Consider the following 24,969-nt stretch of genomic DNA (forward strand, 5'->3'; position numbering starts at 1 on the left):
TTTTTTCTATGCACTGCATCACTACTGCAGTGTACAGTAAAAACAGACATAAAACAAGGGGCCAATAAGTCTAATTACGGGTGGTTGGTGGGAAAAAGGAGTGGGGAGGAGGAGGCTGGGTCTTTAGCTCTGGTGTGGACTCTGTGGTTTCACTACACATACGCCTCGCGCTCAGAAGTTGCTGAAGGAATGCCTCTCGCCCTCAGCTTTTTATGGGAGTCATTATGATGCATAGCACACAAGGCAATGTTTAATTGTGGCTTTTTTTTTTTGCACACAATAAACTGCGTTACTGTTTACAGCTGGGTTTCACTGCATACTCAGGGGTGCTTCTATCCCAATCTTAAAAAGTCATCATTCCACTTTTTAATATATATAAATGGACATTTTCACAAGTTCTTTTATATTTTATTGGGGTACAAGATCTAAATGGATGAAGTTTTACAGTTCAGTACAAAAAATACAGAAAAAAAGCTTTTAAATCATTTTACACAATTAAATAGAAATATTTCTGGCCAAATACTTAGGAGACAACATGGATTTATTTCATCTTAAAACATATAAATATATATATACTAAAGAAGGAGACAGGGGCCCATTTTCCTGACTTTCTTGTGTCTTCACACCTGCTGCTTTCGGCAGGGGTAAAGGTGTCACGTTTGTACTTAACTGTTACAATTTTAGCAATAAAAACAACAACAACAAAATTACCTTGTGACGCTCATGATCAGTGGGCTATATGCAAGCATAATTAACCGCTTCCACATAATTAATCACAGCAGGATTGTAATGCGCTCGTACTGCGGAGAAATAAAACGTTACATAATAGATTGTAAAGTTTGGCCGTGTGAAGCAAAGCCCTGAAAACAAGGAGGATGCTGCAAAAGCGATCGAGCCTTCATTCCTCGGCTGCTGAAGCAAGAAGCTCGCTGGCGTGACCGATCTAACACAAGTGACACCGAGCTCTAGAAGCCGAACGAGAGCCCTGACCAAGAGAGAGTTTAATCTCTTCCAAATGTAGGAGTATGAGATGGAAAAAGCGGCAGAGCTGGGAGGTGTGCTGAGGTGTGGCGCAGAGTGCTGACATGTCCCAACTGGGCCAATTACCACGGTGAGGCTACAGCGTTCGATTTAGCCGCAGAGCAGACTAAGATGGAGAGCCGTCACCGCAACTCCACTTCATTACAGGCACCCAGACCTGTCGCTGCCCGTTGGCATTTGGAGATAATAGCATGAAGGGCGCAAAATGTATGCCTAGTAAATCATGCCATTTTCCAGCTGTTTGCTTGGGGAATGAGATGAGCGCAGAATTAATCGCTGAGCAATGAAGGCATGGCTGAATTGTGACAAATTAATACCACCGCAGTCATCAAAATATGGCTCTTACTCCACATTACAGCCATTAGCAGTGATGACCAAATTCAGCGGGCCCCGGCTGAATATTACCCCCTGTCCCTGAGTTAAGATATATGTGAGGCAATGCAAATTGTGATTGGCTCCCAGGGCAGAGAGGCCTTGCCAGTATTTGAAATGCTGCCAGTTCACAACAGCTTGGACCGGATCTTAGGATTCAAAAATTATACCAACCGCTGTGCCAGACTGGCCAGAGCCAAGCACTCATAGCCTGGAACTTCCCAAAACAAAATCCAAAGTTTGATTTTGTGTATTAAAAAAAAAAAACAACAACTTTAAAGAATTTTTCAATTTGTGAGGTCCAACTTTTTCAGCAAGAAGAGTCACAGTTAATTTCACACCTACTTAAATACTTAGGCTGAATGCATCAGAAGGAAATGGTTTAGAACTAAAGCTTTTAACTGTGGTAATGATTTGTTTTAAATGAGGCCAAAAATGGACATGCAGGGGCTGTTAGAAACATTTCTCTCTACGCTTAATGATGGCTTACGGACGCAACAGAGCAGGTAATGTGTTATATAAATGTATACTAAACAGTGAGTGAACATAAGTGAGTATAATTACACAGATGCTTTTCTTATGTACAATTAACATACCTATTACCTACTACTTTTCCCCTGCTACATTTAGCTCATGACTTATGATCACGCATGTTTTAGTATGATCATGTTTCCCCCCATATTGCATTTTGCAGTATTATATACTTTTTATAATTCGTATATATGAGGCTAGTCACAGAGATTGGTAACTCCTGGTCACTAGAGAAAAGTGTGCATTCCCTGAAGAACTGCTGAGTGGTTGATGACTCTCCAGTATTTAAATTAAACTCCCACACATGCAGGCCAAAAGAGAAGCTAGTGACCCCTTTACAACCTCCGGTTGCTAGGGAAAAATGTGTATTCCCCAACCAGTTGCCATGTGGTTGCACTAGGTTGCTTTTAGTACTAGAAAAAATTGGTTGCATAGAGGTCAACGGTCCTGTAATGAAAACCTTCTTGCGACTGCCTTGTTTGCACGTATGATGGTCGTGATTGCTCATAGCTCGGGCAAACTTTAGCTGCTATGGTAACTTGATTACGAGTTTGACTACAATTTTTACTAGTTTGATTGGAGGCAAACTGGTATCTACTATAAAAGGGTGTCCGAAGCAATCTGCTAACAACCAAGGCAGCTGCAAGGAGATTTTTGGTGGATCACCTCCAGCAACCGATTATTATCCTGCCACACGTAGAAACCTCCACTTGCCAACCGGTCAGGGATTACCTGGGGTTGCCACCTCCTGACAACTCTAGGTGAGAAAAATATGCATTCCCCAGTCAGCTCCCATGTGGTTGATCTTGGTCGCTGCCAGTCGCTAAATGAAATCGATTGCATAGAGATATGTGGTTCTGTATTGAAGACCTTCTAGCGATTGCTTTGGATGATGCTCTACACCCAGCAACCTATAGCAACTACTCTCCAACATTTTAGTGAATATACTCCTTTCCATGGGGGTTGTCAGCAGCTAGTTGTAGCAAATTATTTATTTACAGCAATGTTTTCAATAAACACCTGGAAAACAAGGTATATTTCTATGGAATTCAATTACATTATCTGCACATGAGCTTATACAAACAAGAAACTAAACTCAAGACTACTTGGAGCTGTTGGAGTCCTCAGCATGTCAGCTTTTTAACCTGCTCTTAAGAGCGAGTGAGCACGTCAGTCAGAGTATATCTGCCCTGTCATTTAGTCTCTTTCACACTTCACAGGTCCCCCACAGTCAAAACAATCTCCCTTTGTATCATGCAAAGCACAGCCAGACTGCTTACACCACCAGTTCTCGCCCCCCCCCTCTCTGCACTCCCCGAGGTCTCTCTGCTCACCATAGCGAAGCTTTCGCTGCTTCACCTTTCACCTCACATTACCACACTTTCCCCGCAGTGCGTGCTGTGTATTGTTAACTTTGGCATCTTCGGCATGGACGACTAAAGATGCCCTCCTTCCCTCCCATGTCCCTCTGTTCTCTGGTTTCATCTTCCTCCCGTGAAGCAACAACACGATCATAAAAGAGAAAGTGATCAGATGCAAAACTCTGATGACAGGGGGCTCCGCTTGGCAACACGTTCCCTTCACTTGCACTGAAAATCAATCAGCCCTCGGTGTGCCTGACATCTGGTAAACTCATCTGGATGTCTATTGGTTCGAATTCCTCTCGCCATATGTTGTGCGCTACGTTAAACAAAACACTCATTTTTACGTCCTGATGCTGACAGTCTGAGATGAGGTAATCCACATCCATCGTAAACATGGCAGAAATCATAATTATTTGGAGTCTGCCTTTCGCTGTGAAACGCATCAGTGTGCACCCGAATGAATGGCAGGTGATCGTCTACAGAAGTCTGAATTCCCGTGGTTATCCGATTCATCTTACTCTTCTTCACTCCTGAAGCAAAAATCCATCATCTTCTCTCCTTTTATTGCACCAAGGTAAACTAGATCAAAGCGGCGCTTGAGCTGCAAAGTTTTATCGCCCTCCTCTTTTCCTTTTTGTTCACTCATTTTCCACAGATGACATCCTGCATCTGTTTCCCTCCAATGGTGTCCTTTCTTGGCTGCCGAGTTTTAAAAACCACAGTGCCCATAAAATGAGAAGTTATCAAAGTTTCTCTGCACCGAACAGCAATAAATTGGCAGTGACATTTTCAGTACATGGCTTCTGGTCTGCTGCCGGTTTATCGGTTACATTTTGTTTTTATACCTAACTCTGTATAAGCACCTCTGGTGTATAATACATCACAGCATTTTGCCCTCAGATACTGCGTTTCAGTTTCTTTGGCAACTCCAAGGAGAATCTTTATTGTTCCCCACTAGTGTGAGAAGCTAAATCAACATTTCCCCCCCCAAAAAATAGCTCATTTCTATCCATAATTGATTTGTTTCTGAAATGTTTTACAACTTATGAAGAGTAAAGAGGTCCAAATTTTGCCCAGAGGTCATCCAATACAAATGAGGCTGTGACCTATTTTCATAAATGCTCCTTAAAGAAAATAATAAGAGCGAAGGCAGCATGGCAAGCATAATGTGTTTCTGGATATGATGTCAGTGTGCTAATACAAAGCAAAGAAACTCTTCCCGAAAACAAAAGCTTTTTGGACAGAAACATGAATCTATTAGTTTAGTTCTGAACAATCTGCCCAGCAGAGCTTCGCTCTGCCTTTTGTTGAATATGAATCTCAACTTGACAAGCTGTCTTGAAGATAAATGGTACCAAATTAATGCAGAAACCATCCAACCAGAAAATGTAGCATCAGCGTAGCATAGCAATTAAGTCCACATTAAATACAAAGGACACATCAAGTGCCAGGATGACTGCTTATGTGCAGCCTTGACTACAGTACAACTGATGACCCTTGACCCCAGCTGTTTCTACTGAACATTACAGTTCTCCTCAGATGGCTAACGTTAACTTTTTTTTTACTGTTTTCTGGCCACCGACAGCCTCTCTGTTGGTTCCCTGTGCAGCGTCCAAGACATAAACAAAAGAGAACAAAAACTCAGAGGATTTCACATACCTTCTCTCCCGGTTCACCTTTCAGTCCCTCCTCACCCAAATCACCCTGCAATGACATCACAGAAACCTGTTCAGTCTCTTGGACGCAGGAATGAGTCAGTGCTGACAGTACATGACATGAAACATGATTGCTTTAACAAGCTTAGCACACAGTAGGACAAGCTTCTTCTTCTTCTGTGATTGCACTGGAGCAAAGCTGCTGCTTTATCTTCACTTTGATCACTTAGCCGTCAAATGAAATTCAAATATAAATGTAATATTTAGGTGATGCCCTGTTACGAAGCTCCTAAGCTCACTGCATTGAGAGCTGTGATAAACTTCACTTCTTAACTCCCAACTTTTGCAATATTTGCTGTACGGCCGGGATCATAGCTCGTCCCATCCACGATATGACTCGGTGGAAGCCATTTGACTGGTAGTTTTCTTTATAAGGAGAATGTCTCGTTGTTGGAATAACCTTCAAATGAGTAAGTCTGGTGAGCCAGCTTTTTTTCTACACCCCCAAGAGGCTGTCATGTCTCAAATGCACACTCTACGCGCATTCCCAGGCTCTCAGTTGTACTTTGTTTTTCCCTGTTAAATAGCAACAGTTAGCATACGATACCAAGCTGGTAAATCTATCTGCTCAGCATCAGCATGTCAGCACGCTGGTTAGAACTTAACTCAAAGCACGCAGACTCACAGACTCTGTAAAATGTTGCTACACTCTTGTTTTATCAGTGGATTTCGTATCACAGCACGGCTATAAATCCCGACTGTGTAAATGTAGTGAAACATGACATGTTTCATCAAATGAAATTAAATGGGGAAACACAATGATTTGCAATCATGAATGTCTTTGTAAGTTATCCCTGTTGTGATGTCAAAATATATACATATATTTAAAAAAACTGCAACAAGCTTTCTACTTTCCCTTTTTATCTGTTAGAAGCCACTTTTTCTTTTTTAATTAGCTTGCTGACTAATTAATGAGGAAAAAAAAGCAAGTGTTTAATGTTAACATGTCTGACTCCTCTGAAAATAAAACCTCAGAGTACTTTGAGCCAAGCTGCCTGGCAGGGAAAAGGTGATTTCACTTTTAATAAATCCCCATGATTTTATATTAAGATTAGACCGCGAATCAAACAACGCCTTGCAGTTCCAAGGATATGAAATCAAAGGGTGTCTCATTGTGTTACGCTATTAAAAAAAAAAAAAGAACTTCAAGAAAACGAGATTATTTTAACAGCTTCAATGCTTCAAACTGCTGTTTACTTTTCCATTTAGGAATTTATCATAAGTTGAATCGACAAAGCCAAAAAGTGCAGTTTTTGCTAGCAGCGCTGGCCTGCCACATGGCATCTCTTCCAAACCCGAAGGTCAGGACCCCATTAGTGCTCTGACAAGTCTCAGGATGATTATATGACTGGAAATGATAAAAAAAAATTAAATCTGCAGAACAAATTGTTTATTTTGTCAGAATTTTCTTAATTAACTGGACGTGGTTTCCTCTTTACCCTCCTGCAACCTGATGAAATGATCTGAAAAAGGTGCATCTCTCTTCTGGAAAACTGGTCACAATGTTTAAGACGTGGAAATTGTGGCAAAGCCAAGCGGCCAGGAGTCGACAAAGCACAGAACCAGGTTCATACTAACACGAACTGACACACTGGATGCTCGTGTTCTTTTTCAATCCATTGTGTTAAAAAAATATTTGCACTTTGACCTTTTTTTGTGCATCGCGGTAAAGGATACACACGATGCTGTGAACTGGGATTGCTAGGAGATGCTGTCACATCTTTACAGCAAGCCAGGTGTGTTAGTGACAGAGACACTGTCTCTGATTCAGCTCAGAACTGATCCAGCTGACAACGACTGCCCGAGGGCCAGTTTTGCGGTCGATGAAGCACACACGATAAGTCATCACTTAACTCTCCAGCCCGCTGCACTGTCATCCCGGTCAGTGTTTCACACCTCCCACCCCGCTGCCGTCCAACAACAGCAAATAAGGGCACCATTACAATTACAGAACAGAGGGAATAAAGCTGCCGTTCCTCTGTGGAGCTGTTTTATGGGTCTGTTCTTAGGTTTACTTCACGGCCTGGAGTCGGTGAAGCTGGGTGCAGTTTTTGTGACTCACTAAATCACTGACTCACTGGTGGCTAAGTTACAGAAGGGAGGCAACTTAAAAAAAAAACAACAAAAAACTAGCTGGAGCTGGGAGATGTAAAGGCAGAGCTGCAGTCGTGGTGATGAGATAACAGACTGACGCTAGCAATAATGTCCGAAGATCCAAATTAGCGCCTTACCTTTTCACCTCGTTCTCCCATTTCACCCTGTTAGGAAGGAAAGCAGAGCAGCAGAGATAAAAAAAATGAGGGTTTGGGGGGGTTATTGCACACACTCAGGGTCAGATTGTATCTGGGGTTAAATTCATGTTTGATTATAAATGTTATGACTGCTTTTTTTCCCCAGACAGACCCTGACATGAACTTTTTTGTTTTTTAAATTTAAAATCGCTCTTGCATTATCATTGCAGCATATTTTTATACCATGCATTAAAGTCTTCATGGAGGATATATATTTTCTGTTACATCAAAGACGAATACATGTATATGCATGTTTTTCAAAACCATGAAAAAGAAATCACAAAGGGACAAAACGGCTGATGGTCAAAAGGTAAGATGAAAAATGACTGAAAGGGGGAGATGCTTCTGTGAGAGGATAAGGGAAGTATTGCAAATGACTTTAACCCTCTGGAGTCAAGGGACATCTCCAAATCACATGACTGAATTAAGATGACCCTGCAGCAAGACGCAGCCTCACGGAGTCTCTGTTTCAGTTTGTATTAAAAGTGTGAACTATATACTAACAGTGCAGTTACATGGAAGGTTTCTGATGTGATAATGATATTGTTAAGCTATGTAAAATAATCCATATATCAGCAAAAGTGTTCACATTGAGTCTTATATTTTAGATCATCTCAACAGATATTTGGGATTCAGGATTTTGTTTTAGTTTGATATTGCAAAGTTTGCTGGCAATGGTTGCTGCTGCTCTCACAAAGTGCAGGGTGGGATAACATGACTTTGACCTCAGAGGGTTAACCCAAAAAAAGGGGGAAAAAAGCGACTGCTATGACTTCACAAGAATATGAGCACACAGAATATGTGTGCACCCCGACCTTGGCTCCTGGAACACCGTCCAGTCCTGGGATGCCAACATCCCCCTACGGACAGCACAAGATACACACAGTGACTGACTCAGTGTGCTGCGTAAGCAGTTCGACTAAAGATTCAAGGTCAGGAGATATGACCCCGACACTCCCCACCCCACAAAAAGCAAACAAAACAAAAGAAAATGCATATTTTTCTTCTTAAAATTGAGATAACAATTGACTCAGACACAAGAGTGAGTGTATGGTGCAAAGGGCTTTTGCAGGACGAGACAGGTGAGATACAGCTACACTGACAGAACTGCTGTAAGGAGCGTAAATGTACAGCTACAGCACTATGAATTCTATAACATTCCCCAAAAGTTCACATGTATCAAATATTGAAACCACAAAGTGAATGTGAAAGACGAGAGGATAAACAAGCTGATTAAAAGCTTAATTATCTGGTTTGGTTCTGTGTATGTGCAGAAGAAGAAAAGCCAAGCCCGTCTGACGGATGCCAGTTTGCCGTTAGCCTCGATCCCTTGTCTCCGCGGCTCCCTAGCTGAAAAACCAACCTCTGTCCATCTGCTGCCAGAAACAATTAACCTCCTGACCTTTGCAAACATACCACGTCATTACCCTTTCAGAGGAGCAGTAGCTATTCCTCAGCCCAGACAGACAGCTTTAACCAGATGAAGCTGATTAATGTAGCCAGAGTGGAAAAATAACGCAGTGCATTACTTGGATTAAAATACATGTCACCAGGCAGCTCGGTACTGGCCATATTCGAAGGAAAACTGTGTTACTGGATGTCATTTTTAATATATCTTAATGCTATTTTCACTTTTCCCCAAAATGCTTCATGCTCATGGGAAACTCGGTGTGTCTGATCCGTGCTGGGCGTGTCCCTGCAGCTACACACTCGTGGTGATGTTCGTCATAAACGCCGAAGCCTCGGATCATTCGTCAGCCGCATATGGAAGTCATTGACATAATAATGACACCCTATTGACATAATGATGATAGAGTCTGATTAGGAACTCCAAAGGTTGGCTTGATAAGGTGGCATTAGTGATTCTGCTGGGATATCCATGTCAAATCAATACCGTGTCTGTGCGAGTGGACCCGCCACTGCCACCTGAGCACCTTTAACTGCTTTTGAGTCAAACTTTCTGCAAGAGTGAGACTTACATACCATAACAGGTTCTGCTTTATAACTGCACTGAACAGCATTGGAGATCTATTTCATGGCTGCTACAAAACCTCACTCCTTTCATTTTGGAAACAGAATCAGCCTCCACTGTAGCCAGAGTTAGCATGGATTTTACTTTAAAATGAAACTTCTTCACTCTGGTTCCTATTACAGCCATACGTGCCTCTCCTTTCTTTATAAGTGCATGTTTGAGATTAGAGCGATGCAACCCTCAAACTGCCTCCCCATTCATTCTCTTCACTTATACCATCGTTTGTTCTGGAATAAATATGCTTTTCCATCTCTTTTTTCTCCTTCCCTCCGCCCATTGTGAAACACCTGCACTGCGTCTTCTTTATCCGCTCCGAGAATGAATAGCAGACATGAGCCGAGTGTGTGAACAGATTCAGAGGCAGCCAGAACGGTACTTTGTGGTTAAGGCTTGAAGAAGAAGCCCACGGGTTTTCTCCCAAAACGAAATAGTGGTTTGAAACTGTCAGAACTTTTTTTTTTCTTATATAAAAAACTAAAACACATGGGGAGAAAGATTAACAAAAGATTAATGCTCAAGTGAGCCTTTTCATGATAAAATACTATCAGGTGCGCAGATGGATGAACTTTGTGTGCATATTTTTATTTTAGGGACATGTAAAAAGTCTTGAGGGACAATAATGCTGCCTAGTAGTGGTGTTTTTTTCCTCTTGCAAAAGTACATTCACTAATAAAAACAACAGCAAGTCAGCAAGAACTAGTTAAAAGCCCAGAAGTGTAGAGCTTTACAAGAATTCAGTGTAAATGAGTTTGCTCACCTTCAGTCCATCAACACCGGGGATGCCAGGAGGCCCGAGTGAACCCTGGGAAATAAAAGCAAAGTTTGTTGGGTTTTTTGCATCATTACATTCGACCATCTCGCTGCTCGTACCGTCACGGCCGGCTCAACGGTTGTAAATAAACACCGGCGGCGTATCCGTTCTGTCTGCCGCTGATCAGGGCGTGCTCTGATGTTACTGCGCCAGACCAGCATAAATACTGCATGTCATATTTTATTATCTGCTCTGTTATGGACAATACAGCCAGAAGGCAAGACTGAGGACACTCCTGCTGCACTTCAAACTGAAAATGTACTGCCCTGTGAAATAAAGAAATGTTTCGCACAGCAGATGTACTCGAGATTTTACCGCATCTACTGCGTCAGCTTAGTAAAAGTTGGTTTAGACTCTGAGGGCCAAGCGTGTTTTAATGAACGCCCGCTCTCTGTTCTTCGCGGTTTGCTTATGTTGGCTTTTTGCACCGCTTTCATAATAAAAGCCATTTACAGTTACCGGTCGTATTTAAAGATGTATCAGAGATGTTTGAGAGATGTGAGATACAGTCGCAGGAAAGCATCGTGTCGAGGGTTGAAAACCGTTCACGCTGGACTTTTTCGTCATGCGGTGGCACCGAATCAGTCACCGAGCTGATGAAACTTGAATAACCCTCGACGCGGCCCCTCTACTAAACACAGCGCTCCACTAGCAGCAGATCTAATTGAGTAGCCTCCGGGCCTGGCTTATGAGTCATTAACACTGTGGTGTGTCATCATTGACCCTCCACACACACACACTCCCTCTCCCACGCCGACGGGAGGCCTTGCCGACAGATGACAGTGCAGACAGGAAGTGTCTGATTGGGTTACACTGAACAAACACTGGCAGCTACCTGATGGCTGGATATAGCTTACATCTGTTCCTCACATCAGCGCCAGCAGGGACCCGCAGCCTGTATCACAGCACTTAGCTCCAGGCTCTCTGTTCTCCATCTCTCTCCTTCTCTGTCACCCTTTTTCCCCCACTTCTCCTGTTTATTCACCATGACTGCGCAGTGTCTGTCGCTAATATGCAGGTAAACATACTCATCAAACAACACGTTTACAACCGTTTGTGCAACGAGAGCTGCTGTGAAATGAAAAACAGTTCGGTTTAGATCAGAATTCAACAGAGGGACAAAAAAAAAAGTTTCCTTTGTACTTTTATGTCACAACCAAGTCAGCGAATCTCATTTAGTTTTCTTTAAGAAAAGCAAGAAATGCCAGCAAGAAGAAAGAAATGATTTTCTGTAACTTACCTTCGGCCCTTGCGGCCCCTCAGGTCCCTATAAATGAGAAGAGAGACGGAGAGAGATTGAGTGCAGGAGAAACGCAGCAAAAATAGTTCATGTGAGATGAAATAATACAATTACCAGAGCCAACATGGTCAGAGCAGAGAGACTGGCAGAGCTTGTGGTAGGATTTCATGCAGCGCGCACACACCCTTCAGGAAGAACCCGAATCACAATCAATCCCTTGTTTTATTCTCCAGCAAAGAATGAAAATCCGCTCACTCCCTGCCTTCTTTTCGCTGAAGTGACCCATAAACAGGAATCTTTAATAAGCTCATGAATAACAAAAGCTTTTATGGTTTTATCTTTTATGTTGATCTGTCTTTACTCGTTTTAGTGACTGTAAAAACTTGTCTCGTTTGGCCGCGCTACATTCCGAGTCAACGGTCCAACACATAGAGAGGTTCATTACCTAAATGGGCCAATATCTGGAAAGCTTTGCAAAGCTAACAAGTTAGCCAAGGGGGGGAAAAAGGCGCCACATCTCTAAGGCAGATTTAAATCATGGATCGATGTGTCTGGGAGGACAGTTTCTATTTACAACCTGCTGTTTACTGCAGTGAAACTGGAGGCAGCGTTGGGCTGTCGGCCTCCTCCGCTGGAAGCTGCCTAAAACAACACGACCGCATCGTGAAGAAACTGGGAAGCCTGGGTGAAAGTTAGCTCCTTCCTTGTTTCTCAAAGACTTTGAGCTATCGCACCAGCGCGGCAGTTCATCAACACCTTTACGCCTGGCTGTTATGACACCTCACGTTGGCCGGCTTCTTTCTCACTTTCGGCCATTTGGCTCGTCGCTCGCAGCTGAGTCAAGGCCAGGCAGACCTTGTGCCCCGCAGGCTCTCTACAGCAGCAACTATTCCTCGCTTTGCTCACGTCGATGTATAACTGGCAAAGCTCAAGATACGCTCCCCTGATGTGTGTAAAACGTTTGTGTGAGAGTGTTAAAAAGAAGCCAACGAGGACACGTTCGGGTTGAAAAGTTAAGACTGTCAGTGCAAATTTGCCTGAAGAAGAAGCCCGGTTTGATATCGGCCTACTTGTGACTTCACGGCGATTAAATTCTGCGAATAAGCTGATTGTTGGATCGGTTTTAGTATTTGTTGTTAAAACGGGCTATCACCAAGTAACTGTACCTCAAAACTTCCCTCTCCCAATTTCCATTTTTCCCCAAAATTGGCCCGTTAAAATCCCTGTAGCAACAAGTTCTCACATTTTCAGAAATGGCCCACACAGTTGCAGCTCATTTATGGTGCATTCCTTGTGCACTTACAGCAAAAACCTCAATGAACAACTTTCATTATCCTAGCCAACCAAGAAAAAGGTTTTCCTCCCATTTGCCTTTAAAAGCCTTTGTTAGCTGTCCTCAGTAGGGTTTAGTAAACATCTTTATGACCCACTAGGTATGTGAGAGCATGTGCCGCTCGCCTGAGCGCTAATTAGCTTGGCTACATCTGAGAACACTCAGAAGCTACTGCTGAAAAGGAGTTTTTTTGTTTGTTTTTTTAAAAGAAAGTCAAGAGCGCTTAAGGAAGTCTTGGCTCTTTGTTTCTCAACCCTGGATCCTGACTTTGGTGAAAAATGAAAAGGGAAGAACAATCCAAAGATCTTTGTGAAAAAGGATTATTATTCCATCTGAAAGTGTTCATCACGATAGCAGATGTTCAGCATGTAGCGGCTTAGCTGCCTCATTTAGCATTCATAAAGGAAAGAAATTCCACAAATGTGCAATATCAACAGGCTGCCTATTGAAGTCGAGCATCCGAGCACAAATACAATGCGCTGAATGTTTGGTACTTTCATTCATGATTCGGACGTTGCGAACAATGAAGCCATTCCCAGGTCAATTCCCACACTCAATCAGCAGCACTTGAACCTTTGAAAGTTGAAGGACTTCCAGAATGTGTGGCATTCACATAAAAAATATTCGTCTGATCATAGAACAGAAAGGCTCCACATTCAAGCTTGTTCTGTTCAAGGCTTTTGTGTCAGTTATACTGTGAGTTTTCAACTATTATAAACTATTTAAACTTTTAAACAAATGTATTTTTTTCTCTTTTTTGCCTTAAGTTGTAGCTATATGTGCTTATTGCGGAGGCATGCTTTATTCAAACTGTTCACATAACATTTTCTAAGAGTTTTCAATCACTCTTTATTGCTCCTGCCACTATAAACAAAAGCACTGTAGCCTGGTAAGGCAATAATGCAGAATGGCTTAAGTTAAACCATTCAAACCTTCACCTGTCATGGCTGCGCTGAGATTAGGCTGTTTTAAAGACATCTGATAGCAGACTGCTTTCTAAACTACAGTATGGATGTGGCCTTAGCTATCAGTGGGGATGTGAAGGCCACTTCTTTCTCTATTTAGAGGATCTAGGCTCAGATAACACTGGATGTATTGCCCAAACATGGCCCATATTAACAGTTGTGTATAGGTCTCTTTTGGCCTGTACTGATAATGTTGATTCATGGTGAGAATGGCTGCTTCAGCTCAGCCACAGGCGGACACAATAGAGGGGCCAGATGTCAGATGTGCTGTGACATTTGGGCCACATTTGGTGCACTCATGTCAAAAGTAGCTCGTAACTTCAGGGCCACGTCTGACCCCACAGTATACTTGGAGTGCCGTAACTGAGCCGTAATTTCCAATTACGCCTGAATGTGCCTGCTATGTGGGCAGATGCTCACTGACATTCAGGTGATTTTAGATTATATACATATATTACAGATGTCACATTTTCATGCTGGCTCTGATCTGTAATATCTCCACAACAATTACACACCTTGCAGTATGGATGAGTTTTGTAAGTCACACGTGTAGCTTACAGAAGATTCACAGGATTTGATTAAAATATCCGTTATTTTCACGAAACATCTGCACTTTGATTTAAAGTTATATGCTTTACGTGGTAGTCGGGTCAAAGAGAAGAAAAGAGAGGCTTTGTAATGGATTTTGTTACTAGCTACATTCCAGCTGTAGTCCCCGCAGGTAAATGTGATCCAGTGACCTCAGCATTTTAAACATTCTGGCTATGGTCCTGTCTGCGGGCTCATTTATCAATCCATCCATCCATTTCCTTAACTACTTAACCATACAGGGTGGGGCCTATCCCCAGCTGCCACTGGGCGAGAGGCAGGGTACACATGGAGAAGTTGCCAGTACATCACAGGGCTAACAGGGAGAGACAAACAGCCATTCACATCCTCACCTATGGCCAATTTAGAATCTGTAATTAACCTCACGTACATGACTTCGCACCGTGGGACGAAACCGCATGCCAGACAAAACCCCCGAGTGTAGGTGTGCTTTGTTTTAACAACATAATAAGACCCAAGGCTGTAAAAATAGGAATTTGCCTTTAAGAACAAACAGATTTGTTCCACTAAAATGGTTTTGTCCACATTTCCCACAACATTGTTTGATTTCCCCGACCATGTCATAAGCTATTCGCTCACATCTTTGCTCCTCATGTTTGGCTTTACAGCAAAGGAAAACTCAGTCAAGGTCAATAAAATATCAGAGGTATGTCTTCATTGAACAGGCTTTTGAGGCACGAATGTGTCCCTACATTCATGCCTGTGGAGTTTTTTTTCATTCATTGTCCAAGGTGAGCTACTGGTGCATTGTGGGTAGCTTTGGAATGAATAGGATGCAAAAGGGGATCAGTGAAAGTCTGCTGCATAATTGGAAATTACACCAAAAAGCAGATGGAAGAGGCTTCTCTCAGCTTTGGATGGAACATATTTGGACTTTTTGTTCTGAACAAGCTGAGCTCCAGATGAATGCTGAGTGTGGGGCTGCAAGCCACCTTTGGAGAGCTGAAGACCCCCTTAATTTACCACAGAGAGACCTCGTGGCGCTGATGATTTTGAACTTAGTCCTGAAAATATTTCCTTTTCTTCTTCTTCTTGTTCTTCTTCTTTCCACCTCCCCCCACCACCACCTCCTCCTTGTTTCTCCACAAGAGCTTAATCCTTCTAACCAGCACCACATGTCCTGGAAGGCTGCTGGAAAACTCTGGAATCTACTTTTGCCCCTTTAACAATAGCATCTACATAAAAAAAAAACTCTGAGCTGTGTCAAGTGGGCGCTAGCGCCGAGAGCGCTGCAAAAGAAGCAAAAGTCGGTCGAGCGGTGACCTCAGAATCCCTGCCTCCGGCTCACTTGTGGAGATCGAGATGTGCCAATCACAGATTATTCTTTCAGCTGGCTGCACAAAGTGGAGACTTGTTGCTTATGCATCTAATTCATATTGATTTGCACAGGCCAACCAAGGGCGGGGACTGGCGGGATTTTTTTTTTCTTCTCTTAGATGGGAAAATGTCTTTTTATTTCTTCTCCAGAGGTTTATCAGCTACAGAAACTCTTCTCTTTAATCCAGTATCTTATCTTTGCTCTTTTTTACCAGGGAGCAGCAAACATTGTCGTTGCATGAAATCACAGGCCGCAAACGCAGTAACTGTGCTGTCACATGTTTTTACAACTGCTGGGACATGCTCATCTCACGCTGCTTTATAGGGCGATGACTTTACTCCTTGTTAAAAGTACATTAGTGTCACGCTGTGCATATACTTGTGAAAGAGGATGCTTCATTTCAGCAGTTACAGTAAGCAGTCCTTAATTCACGTTCAGACGGGTTGAGAGTCTCTGTTCATTGGTCATCGGAGGTTGTGCAAACACTAGGCTTATGTGAGCGCACCTGGGAACATCCATCGCAAAGTGTACATTCATCACAGAGTGGATTTTCAAACCGAACGTTGCTGCTTACACAGCTACCCGCCCAAAGTGGGATAAAACACGAAGCCAACAAAAGCAACAGTAACTTAAAAAGCAGAAAGAGGGAGGGAACTTTACTTTAGAGGATCGCCCATTAAGTCGTCTAAGATTGATTAGCACCTTTGGATCCTTTACCTAATGCGTCTTTTTCGCTCTAGCCTCAATTATTTCCTCTGTCCATTTCTCCCCAGCCCACCAAATTTTTCCACAGGGGAAAAGGTCAAGGGGAGCTGGAGTCAGAGATGAAAGCACTTGATAATACCTCTTCTGTCAGCTTCACTTCCCTTCACTCCCCGCATCCACTGATGTGACATCGAGTGTTTTTTGTATCACGTTTTCCATCCTTGCTCTCCCTGGAATTTGGTTTGACCTATTCGTTGTAGCTTTTATGAGGAAACTTTAATCAAGTGCTTTATTTGCTGAACACCGCAAGAGTGGTATCCAGTTGCCATCAACTGGAGCAGCGACTCGTCCATGCGGCACAAAGGGTTTGTGAGGGAAAACAAACTTTTCCTTAACAAGTTAGCATAAAACGTGTCATTCGCTGTCATATCGATGAACCATCTCACAAATATCTCACGAAAAATATATACACTGTCAGTCAAATGGTGCCATTAGAACAACAGAGCCCGCTTTGAGAAGTCTTACATATGAAGCATATTTGGCTCTGATTAAACCTACTTGCTACATAATTTCTTCTTTTTTTTTTCATAGTTTTGATGTTTTCAGTAGAAATTGACACAAAAAAAAGGCTTTTCCAGCCTTTTGAGTACAATGGATAAAAAACATAAAATGAAAACTTAAGTTTATAATTAAATAAATACATAAAATACATCAGCCCGTCCAAAGCTTGAGAAATTTTGGAAAATTACCTTGGCATTGACAGTTCTGCACATAATATCATAAATAAGACACTAATTCAACTTGGGGTCTGGCTTAACTGGAAAACCAGAGAAAAGAGTCTCCATCCATTTAGATAATTCCAGGAAGGAAATATACACAAAGGACTCCCCTGTACACTCCGACTTCTGCATGCATTTAACTCAGAATGTCTATAACATGTCAATTAGTGAGCATTAAAGCATTTTTCAGGCCAATTTCCTCACATTTGGAGAGGCCAAATCTGGCAGTCCTGCTCCATTTGCAATCTTCACGCTAAGCTAAGTGACTGCTAGCAATAATTTCATATTTATGAAAAGTCACGCAAGCGATCATTCTTTTCATCTAAGTCTTAATATGTCCATTTCTCAAAATGTCAAACTACCCAGAAAAACCCTGGACTCGTATCGCCTACATTTTGTTAAACAATTCTGCAAGGCTACGTTGTTAATTAGCGTGTCAGGGCAGCCACAGAAGGGGATGTTCGAAACAAAGTTTGGACTCACCAGGGGTCCCGTTTCCCCAGGCTGTCCTGGATCACCCTGTAAGAAACATAAAATCGTTAATGGAAGCAGAGCGTGTTATAATCGTACCTAAAACAAGTCTTGCGTTTAAAATGCTGCTTTTCTCCATATTATGTTCAAATTCCTTCTATTATAGTATCAAATAGCCAATATATGGTGCATAGCAGCCAGGCTGAAAGAGGAGCTTGCCATTGTGCCCATACACCAAGTAGGCTGAGAGGCACTTATCCAGCTGTGCCACCTGCACTGTATGTTTCCAGAAACCTTGTTCTTGTTTCGACTTTTGGTTCATGTCTATCGCACCGATGTTCCAACAGTTCGTGGTGTAGCAGAAAACTGTAGGAACATGCCAAAGCGATGTTTGTACATATTTGATTGGTACGTCTTTGCGGGACGATTTTTGCGACGCTCCTCCTGAGCTATTCATGAAAGGAGACCTAAATCACAAGAGCAATAAAGCGGCCTCGCAAAAGAAAACCAATTTCTTGGGAAAACGCAACAACTACTGCCACTGGAAGAATTGCAAATCAAACCTAAAAACTTGGAAAGAACCAGATAAACAACACTTAATATTTTCGCACTCCTACTGTGATCTCTGCCAAGACAATAAAGATCTGGATCCCTCAGAAGGTTTTATAGCTCAACATAATTGACAGGCCTTTTCTGTTTCTTCTTTCTCTCACAGGCAGAGTTCACATAAATTAGCGTGATGCCAATGACAGGCTTAAGAACATGGAAAATGTTACGTGGTAATGAAAAACAACCACGTGAATGTAAATCTATACAGTAAAACCTTCTCCTGGGAGCCTATTCATGTTTAGTTATATAGACGTGAGGGCGATGAATTGTAATGTAGCTTGTCTAGTATTTATTAGAAAGGTTTTCGTTGGAATAAACCCTCCCAGCAACAAGTCAAAATCATACTGAATAGAAGCACAAACAGAGCTGAACTTGTTTAAAACTTACTGGAAATGACAGAGTATTTATTACAGGATACGCTGACAGAATTTTGCTGATCCAAACAAATTTTAATGATACATAGAGTAGAAAAAAAACTAGTTGTATCAAACGTTCTCAGATGCCAAGCAACAATCAGTACTCACCGGTAGACCAGGCACACCTCTGGGCCCATCCTTGCCAGTGTCTCCTGGAGGCCCCCTCGGTCCAGGAGGGCCCGGTGGCCCCGGGGGCCCGGGTGGCCCTGCTTGCCCCTGATCTCCCTGTGTGGCGAAATAACACATTAAAGAATCATTATGGTGTGTTATTTTTGGACTGCTGAGACTGGAGCCACTACAGTGAAATGATAATTAAGAGAGAGTCGTGGAATGTTCTTGTGGGTGGCGATGGGCTGCCTCCATTTATAACATGACGAATGAGCTTTTTGGAGCTAGCATACAACTTAAGTTAGGAGGAGCTGCAACGTAATGATTTGTAGCTGAAATATTAATCCTTTAAAATGCATGCAATCCTACAGGGCCATAATGAGTTGAGTAAGGACGGTGCTTTAGGTAACGACTCCAAAAAAACAAAGAAGTCCCATTTGAAGTTGACAAGTATAGAGCTACAATAATCAGGGGAAATATACTGAAAATGTGTGGTCCATTATGATACTGCATTATAAGAAATTCTATGAAAATATTCTGCAACCTAAGTTGCAGGGAAAAACCTTTGAGTGGTGCCAGGACAGTAATTCATTTTACCTTAATAAAAGCTTTTTTTAAAATGAAGTTTCCATATTTTCCTTTAACAATAACAGAAGGAGCATGAGTGCTTATGACAGATCTGTCTGAAGGCTTGCATGCAAAGTGGCCAAAGAGAAGTGATTTGGTGAGACTTGGCACGGTGGACAGAGAGAGTGAGGACACACCCACTACCTTAATGAGCCGTCGCTTTATGAGCTGCTGGTCAGCGGAAAGAAAGCCATGATTGATCTTAGGGAAGACCATCTGAGCAGGTGTGTGAGGTCAAGAGGTCGTAGGTCAGAGGTGAGAGAAGGTTGAAGAAGGATGAAGTCCCAGAGGAGGAAGAAGAAGGAGGAGGAGGAAGGCAAATGCAAAAAGAAACAGATTCTGTTAGAAAGGCCTGTGTTCATGAACTCCGGTCCAGCACCTTCACAGATGGGGTGGTGGGAGAAATCCACACTTTTCCAGCACCGAGGTGGTTTGCTGAGGAAGTCTGGGCTTATTTTTTGGAGCCAGGGCCCATAATTATCACCTCTGGGGTGCGAGCGCGCCACAGCGAGTTCGCAGTCCCCTGGAAAAATGGGAATCACTCCTCCACTGTGAAAGTGCCGTCATCATCATCGTCGTGCCTGCTGCTGTGTCAGACCCTGAGAGCTGCGCACACTGAAACCAGCGAGGTCAAACCTTTGAGTTGAGGTTCATTTCTAATCTTTTTCCAGCACATGTCTGATTCTGCTTGTGTCCATTGGTATTTGGCAGTGAAACAATCCCCAAGGCCGTGCTAGAGGATCGGAGGATTTGTGGTGAACCATGAACTTGAGCTTTAAGAAAAAAAATGCCACTTTGCTTCATCACTGAGTATTCCTCTGGGAGTTCCTTCAATTCATTTTAGCATCAATGGACACAAGCCAAACCATCTCTGTGTTCAGGATGTTGCCTGTTTAGTCACCTACATATTACCAGGTTGTAACAGGCCAAGGCATTCACATGAGCTGCCTAGCATGTCGACTGGAGAACAAACCTCTTGAGCGAAAAAACTAGTAGCAGAAGTGTTGAGAAGAGGCTAATGGTTGACCTGCTGTGATTAATTAGATTGCACTTTTCCTGCATGCACTCTATCATCACTCCTTGAGAAAGGCAGCCAACAATTTACTTCCAGTGTGTGCTGCAAAGGGGTCGGACTGAGCAGCGAGGCAGCAGCACCACCGACAAACCTTGACAGTCAGGATCTGATTGCTGTGCAAAGCAGCCAGCGTAGGGAGACCAGGCAATCCCTGAAGGGACAAATAGCAGAACATGGCACAACACACGCATGATATTCAAACACTGGGTGAACAAAAACAGTTGAAGAAGGAAGGAGACAAGCATCCTGCTTCTAACTAGCCTCATAAATGTTTGAAATATAATATGTGGAATTCTTTGACATGTATATATGAGTTTTTAAGAGCCGTAAAAAGCCAACATCAAAGTTAACTGTCAAACAAAGACTTCTGAGGACCAGACATTTAAATTCAAAGCTAAACAAGACCAGGTATTTTATTTTAAACAGCTAACTTTGATACAGTCCAAGTTTACTTTCCTCAATAAAACTGTGTGTTCAATGGCACTGGGATCATCCTGTGTGGGCTGCAATGGCACAAGTAACCATTTCCTCTTGTTTTCTTCCAATTATACGTTTGTTGAAATAATATTCATACAATACACTTTGAGCTATAACATTGCTGGTAAATTGAGAAGTGGCATTGTTCGTTTAGCTTCAGGGAACACAAAGACACTCAAGATGTTTGATGGAAATTCAGTCAAATGGTTTCCAACTCCCTTGTCAACAAACTTCATGACAGATGTGATCCAAACATAAAAACTGGAGGGAAGAAGAAAACATCGGGCTTTCTCCTTGTTAAAAGATGACAATAGTTTACAGCTGCAAAGAAGAGCTTTTATCTGAATCCAGAAACGCTGACATTTTGTCAGCTAAACATGGTTGTCCAAATGCTACAGTCAAATAAATGCAGCCCATTAAATTTAATCACATTGATGGGTATATCAATAGGCTGACACATTTTTATTTCATTGCATTTTATTACATGCCTATCAAACTGCAGCAGATCATCTTTTACACTCAAAGTGTCATAAACTAGGCAGGCGCGCGTCTAGTTGACTAGACACTGAAATGCTGCTGCCCTTGCTAGCTGGTGGCAGAAATGCTAGTTAGCTAAATGATGCTATCAATTTACAGTGCTATAATGCTATCAACCTCGAAGGTTGAACTCAGGTTGATTTAACATCTAAATTCACCGGGGCATGGGGTGAACCAATGAACTCACATGAACTAGAATTGTTAGCATGTCTGGCTAACTGGCTAAAAAACCTAGCTTTAAACTAAGTTTGCTTTAATTGTTTATTTATTCTTTGACTGAATGTATATAACTACCCACGTAAATTTGCAGCGTTGCAGCTGTTGCTTACAGTTTACACTGTACAACTAGATTGTTGGATGTCCCAATTGTTTCTATAATATTTCAAGTCCTTTACTGCACTTGGGAGATGTTACCAAAAAAACAAGCATTAGCCAAAATGTAGCATTTGCCACACACATCGGATCCTGTTCTTCCTTAAAGCCTTTGATCTCCTATTACTCAAATGGAAAACATATGTTTTGAAATATGAGAAAGTTCATATGTCAAGAAGCCATGAACAATTATTTTTATGTTTAAAGCAGCTAAATGCTAAAGAGAGGATTGCTATATTAGGGGACTTCTAGCCTAGCTATGATATTATATAGGCAGAGATTAAGTATGTATTTAAGCCCAATTTTTAAAAATGTTTCTCTTTTTCATACTAAGTCAGCTGGATAATAACATGCTGGAGTCAGTAGTTTTAACCAGTTCTTGATCAATATGCCTCATTTGAGATTGTAGCAGTTGTTAGTTAAAAAATGAAAGCCTGCCTTTCTTATGCATTGTGTGACATGGAAGCCCTACTTTAAAAAATCAACTTGTACAAGGTGAGCTGGTGTATCACTGTAAACTAAAACTGCTGTGCAAACGGTGAAACCCTGAGAGGTCTTAGAAGGGGTAACTGAAAGGAGTGTGGTGCTGATATAAATAAGTTTTTCTTTAATAATAAAACTATAAAATGGCACCAAAAGATGACCACACACTGGTTGCACAATCGCTGCATATTCACTTGTTTATCCTCTTATCCTGCAGGTTTGCAATGTCAGAAATAACCAGCCTGAATGAAATGATGAAAACATATCTTAAAGACTGGCATAGTAGCATAAACATGGCCTGCAAGGGATCAATCTTTATAAATATTCAAGTTTAAGATAAAATCTGTCCTATCCAAACATGGCTTTTGTGCCGTCCCTCTGGATTTCTAAAGATAATTCAAAAAGCATGGCTCATTAAGAATATGGGTTTCAAGGCAGGCTAATTTAATTCAGGCCTGCAGCCGAGCACAGCAGTGGATACTCTTACACTGTATACAATAGCCACGCTGTGCATAACTGGAATTGAAGCGCAAGTATTTTTCAAGTTATTTACAACCTCAAATGTTATTTACAACTTCAAATGTCTCGAGGACAAAGAGGGAAAGCAAGCACTGGATTATGATCAGTGGGAATAGAGAATATAAAAAGTCAAGGCATGAAATGTAGTGTTGTTCATGTGCAGGCTGGCACATGCGACTGCTTTCTGGGATGTCTCTAGAGTCGTGAATTTAAACCGTACGGTCATTCTCAGACGCCAGCAGGGGACAAACGAAGAGAAAGTGGTGGCCATTCTGACAACAACCATGTCTAAAACACAATTCAGGCTTTCTGTGCAGGAGGTTAAAAGGCAGAGAAGCTTGGCTAGGTGTGGGTAAACTCTTACTCTTGCCTCCAAGCTGATGTCAATATGTGAGAATGATAATGACATGGTGGTTGACAGAGAATCCTAACCATTCGCAGACTGCCTTGTTTTGCTTTGCTAAACCGAAACGGATGTTGGTTATTTGGTAAGGAGCTTTGTTTCCATGTATTTGCCTGCAGCGAGGTGACTGGGATCTGTAGTAAACAATAAGCCGTATACGAGGCCAACAGGCATCCTCATTTATAGGACGCTGGCCAGATCCAGCATCTCCTCAACCACACCAAACACACAAATCATCCCAAGCGACTACAGGCTGTGGCATTTTCTGAATATCTATATATGGAGTGAATTACCAGCTCTGTACACAGATGGCTTTAATACATTTAAGTGTGTAATAACACATTCATCTGAAGCCTCAGATTTGGCATCAATCGGATACATCGAATTTATCTCGAGCGAAATTCATTTGAAGGCTTTTTTGATTTCATGCACAAATACACTGAAAGTAATTCTTTGTTCATGACTAAAAAGTCAAATCCTGGAAATTATATAATCGTGGCCTCTTTATTTTGGAAGAATATTGCACATCGGTCACATTTGGGCAGTTTATTGGGAATTTTTCAGATTTTTTTTCCCCCCTTCAGTGAACCCAGGAATTGTTCAACCTTTGCTTGACAGCTGTAGCTGGTGCCATCTCTCAAAAGGACCACACACCTTTCTCGGTGATATGCATAGCTACTAACTCCTGTTAATTGTATTTTAAAAGTGGAGTTCCAGAGCTGGCTGTGTATTTGTTTGTTAAAGCTGGCCGATTTATTATTTGCTGCTTGGTTAACCTCTGATGTTTGGAGATGACCTTTGACCTTCAGGGCAGACAAATGGCTGACTGTGATATGCGTGAAACAGGCAGAGGAAGTAGGCATCTGTGAGGGAATTCTCTCGGACACATGGCGAATCTCTTACCGTCTTTGGTCACAGAGGATCAGACTCTAAACTGATCCCCTGATGTTACAAGAAAACACACAAAAAAAAAATTATTTTAAGTTTAAATCTGTTTATATTTAAAGGGAATTTGCCAAACTGGTGCATACGGGACACTCTTCACATGTTCTCTTGTATACACGTATCTCCATATGGCTTTAATCAACTCCCTGCACGCAGTCAATACTGGGCATGAAATTGGCTTCACTTCCAGCCTGATAGATGGACTCAAGGTCAGGCAGTACTCGTCCTGTTATGCCTTCATTTATTAAGGAAAACCTTCTAATACTGCTACACTACATTTACCTACTAATCTAATGTGCAAAGTCAATATGCTGCTCTGGGAAGCTAATACAATTTAGCCGTGACCTGGACTGCTTTTATGCCCCTGCAGTCCGTCACATATGACTACAACACCGTGTTCATTTGTACCTGTTAGGGGACAGTTTTGCCATAACCGGGAGTTAATGAAACGCTTTCATGAAATGGACAGTTTGTTTATGTAGTCTCTAAGACAAATAGGACCTGTGAAAACTCCACCGGCCACACTGCTGTTTCCAAAACATAAATCATTTAACTGATAGTGACAGATGGCTCCACTTCCGAGGTTAAAAGGCTACAAATTAGGAGCAAAACCAAGAAATCCTATCCAAATGAGGACATTTTGTTCCACTAAAGACATTTCCTGTGAGTTTCAGTACTATGGCACTTGCAGCTATAATTATTATGAAATGTCTTTTATTTAACCAAAAACTAACTGAGGATATGACTATATTTTTCATCTCTTTTCTCTCTTTTTTTTGGTTTTTGTAGATATTGCAAAAATGGAAAACCACCTGGAAAAC

The 24,969-nt window shown here is 42.0% G+C and overlaps 1 protein-coding gene across 7 annotated transcripts in view; it reads right to left on the reverse strand.

Annotated features, from left to right (window-relative positions):
- Nucleotides 1-24,969, reverse strand: part of col25a1 (collagen type XXV alpha 1 chain) — a 147,464-nt gene that overhangs the window by 18,160 nt on the left and 104,335 nt on the right. For 5 of the 7 annotated variants that reach the window (XM_005752093.1, XM_005752089.1, XM_005752092.1 and 2 more), the window contains exons 7-14: nt 19,482-19,553; nt 18,711-18,827; nt 17,590-17,625; nt 11,398-11,424; nt 10,104-10,148; nt 8,130-8,174; nt 7,255-7,281; nt 4,968-5,012 (exon numbers count right to left, since the gene is read on the reverse strand). In XM_005752093.1, coding sequence (XP_005752150.1) covers nt 4,968-5,012; nt 7,255-7,281; nt 8,130-8,174; nt 10,104-10,148; nt 11,398-11,424; nt 17,590-17,625; nt 18,711-18,827; nt 19,482-19,553 — 414 coding nt within the window. Of the gene's footprint in view, nt 1-4,967; nt 5,013-7,254; nt 7,282-8,129; nt 8,175-10,103; nt 10,149-11,397; nt 11,425-17,589; nt 17,626-18,710; nt 18,828-19,481; nt 19,554-20,503; nt 20,564-24,969 lie in introns of all 7 variants that reach the window. The other 2 variants (XM_005752088.1, XM_005752091.1) reach the window with 2 other exon arrangements.

This window comes from Pundamilia nyererei, unplaced genomic scaffold, assembly GCF_000239375.1.
Source record: "Pundamilia nyererei isolate P.nyererei 1_Seehausen unplaced genomic scaffold, PunNye1.0 scaffold00344, whole genome shotgun sequence".
NCBI lineage: Eukaryota > Metazoa > Chordata > Actinopteri > Cichliformes > Cichlidae > Pundamilia > Pundamilia nyererei.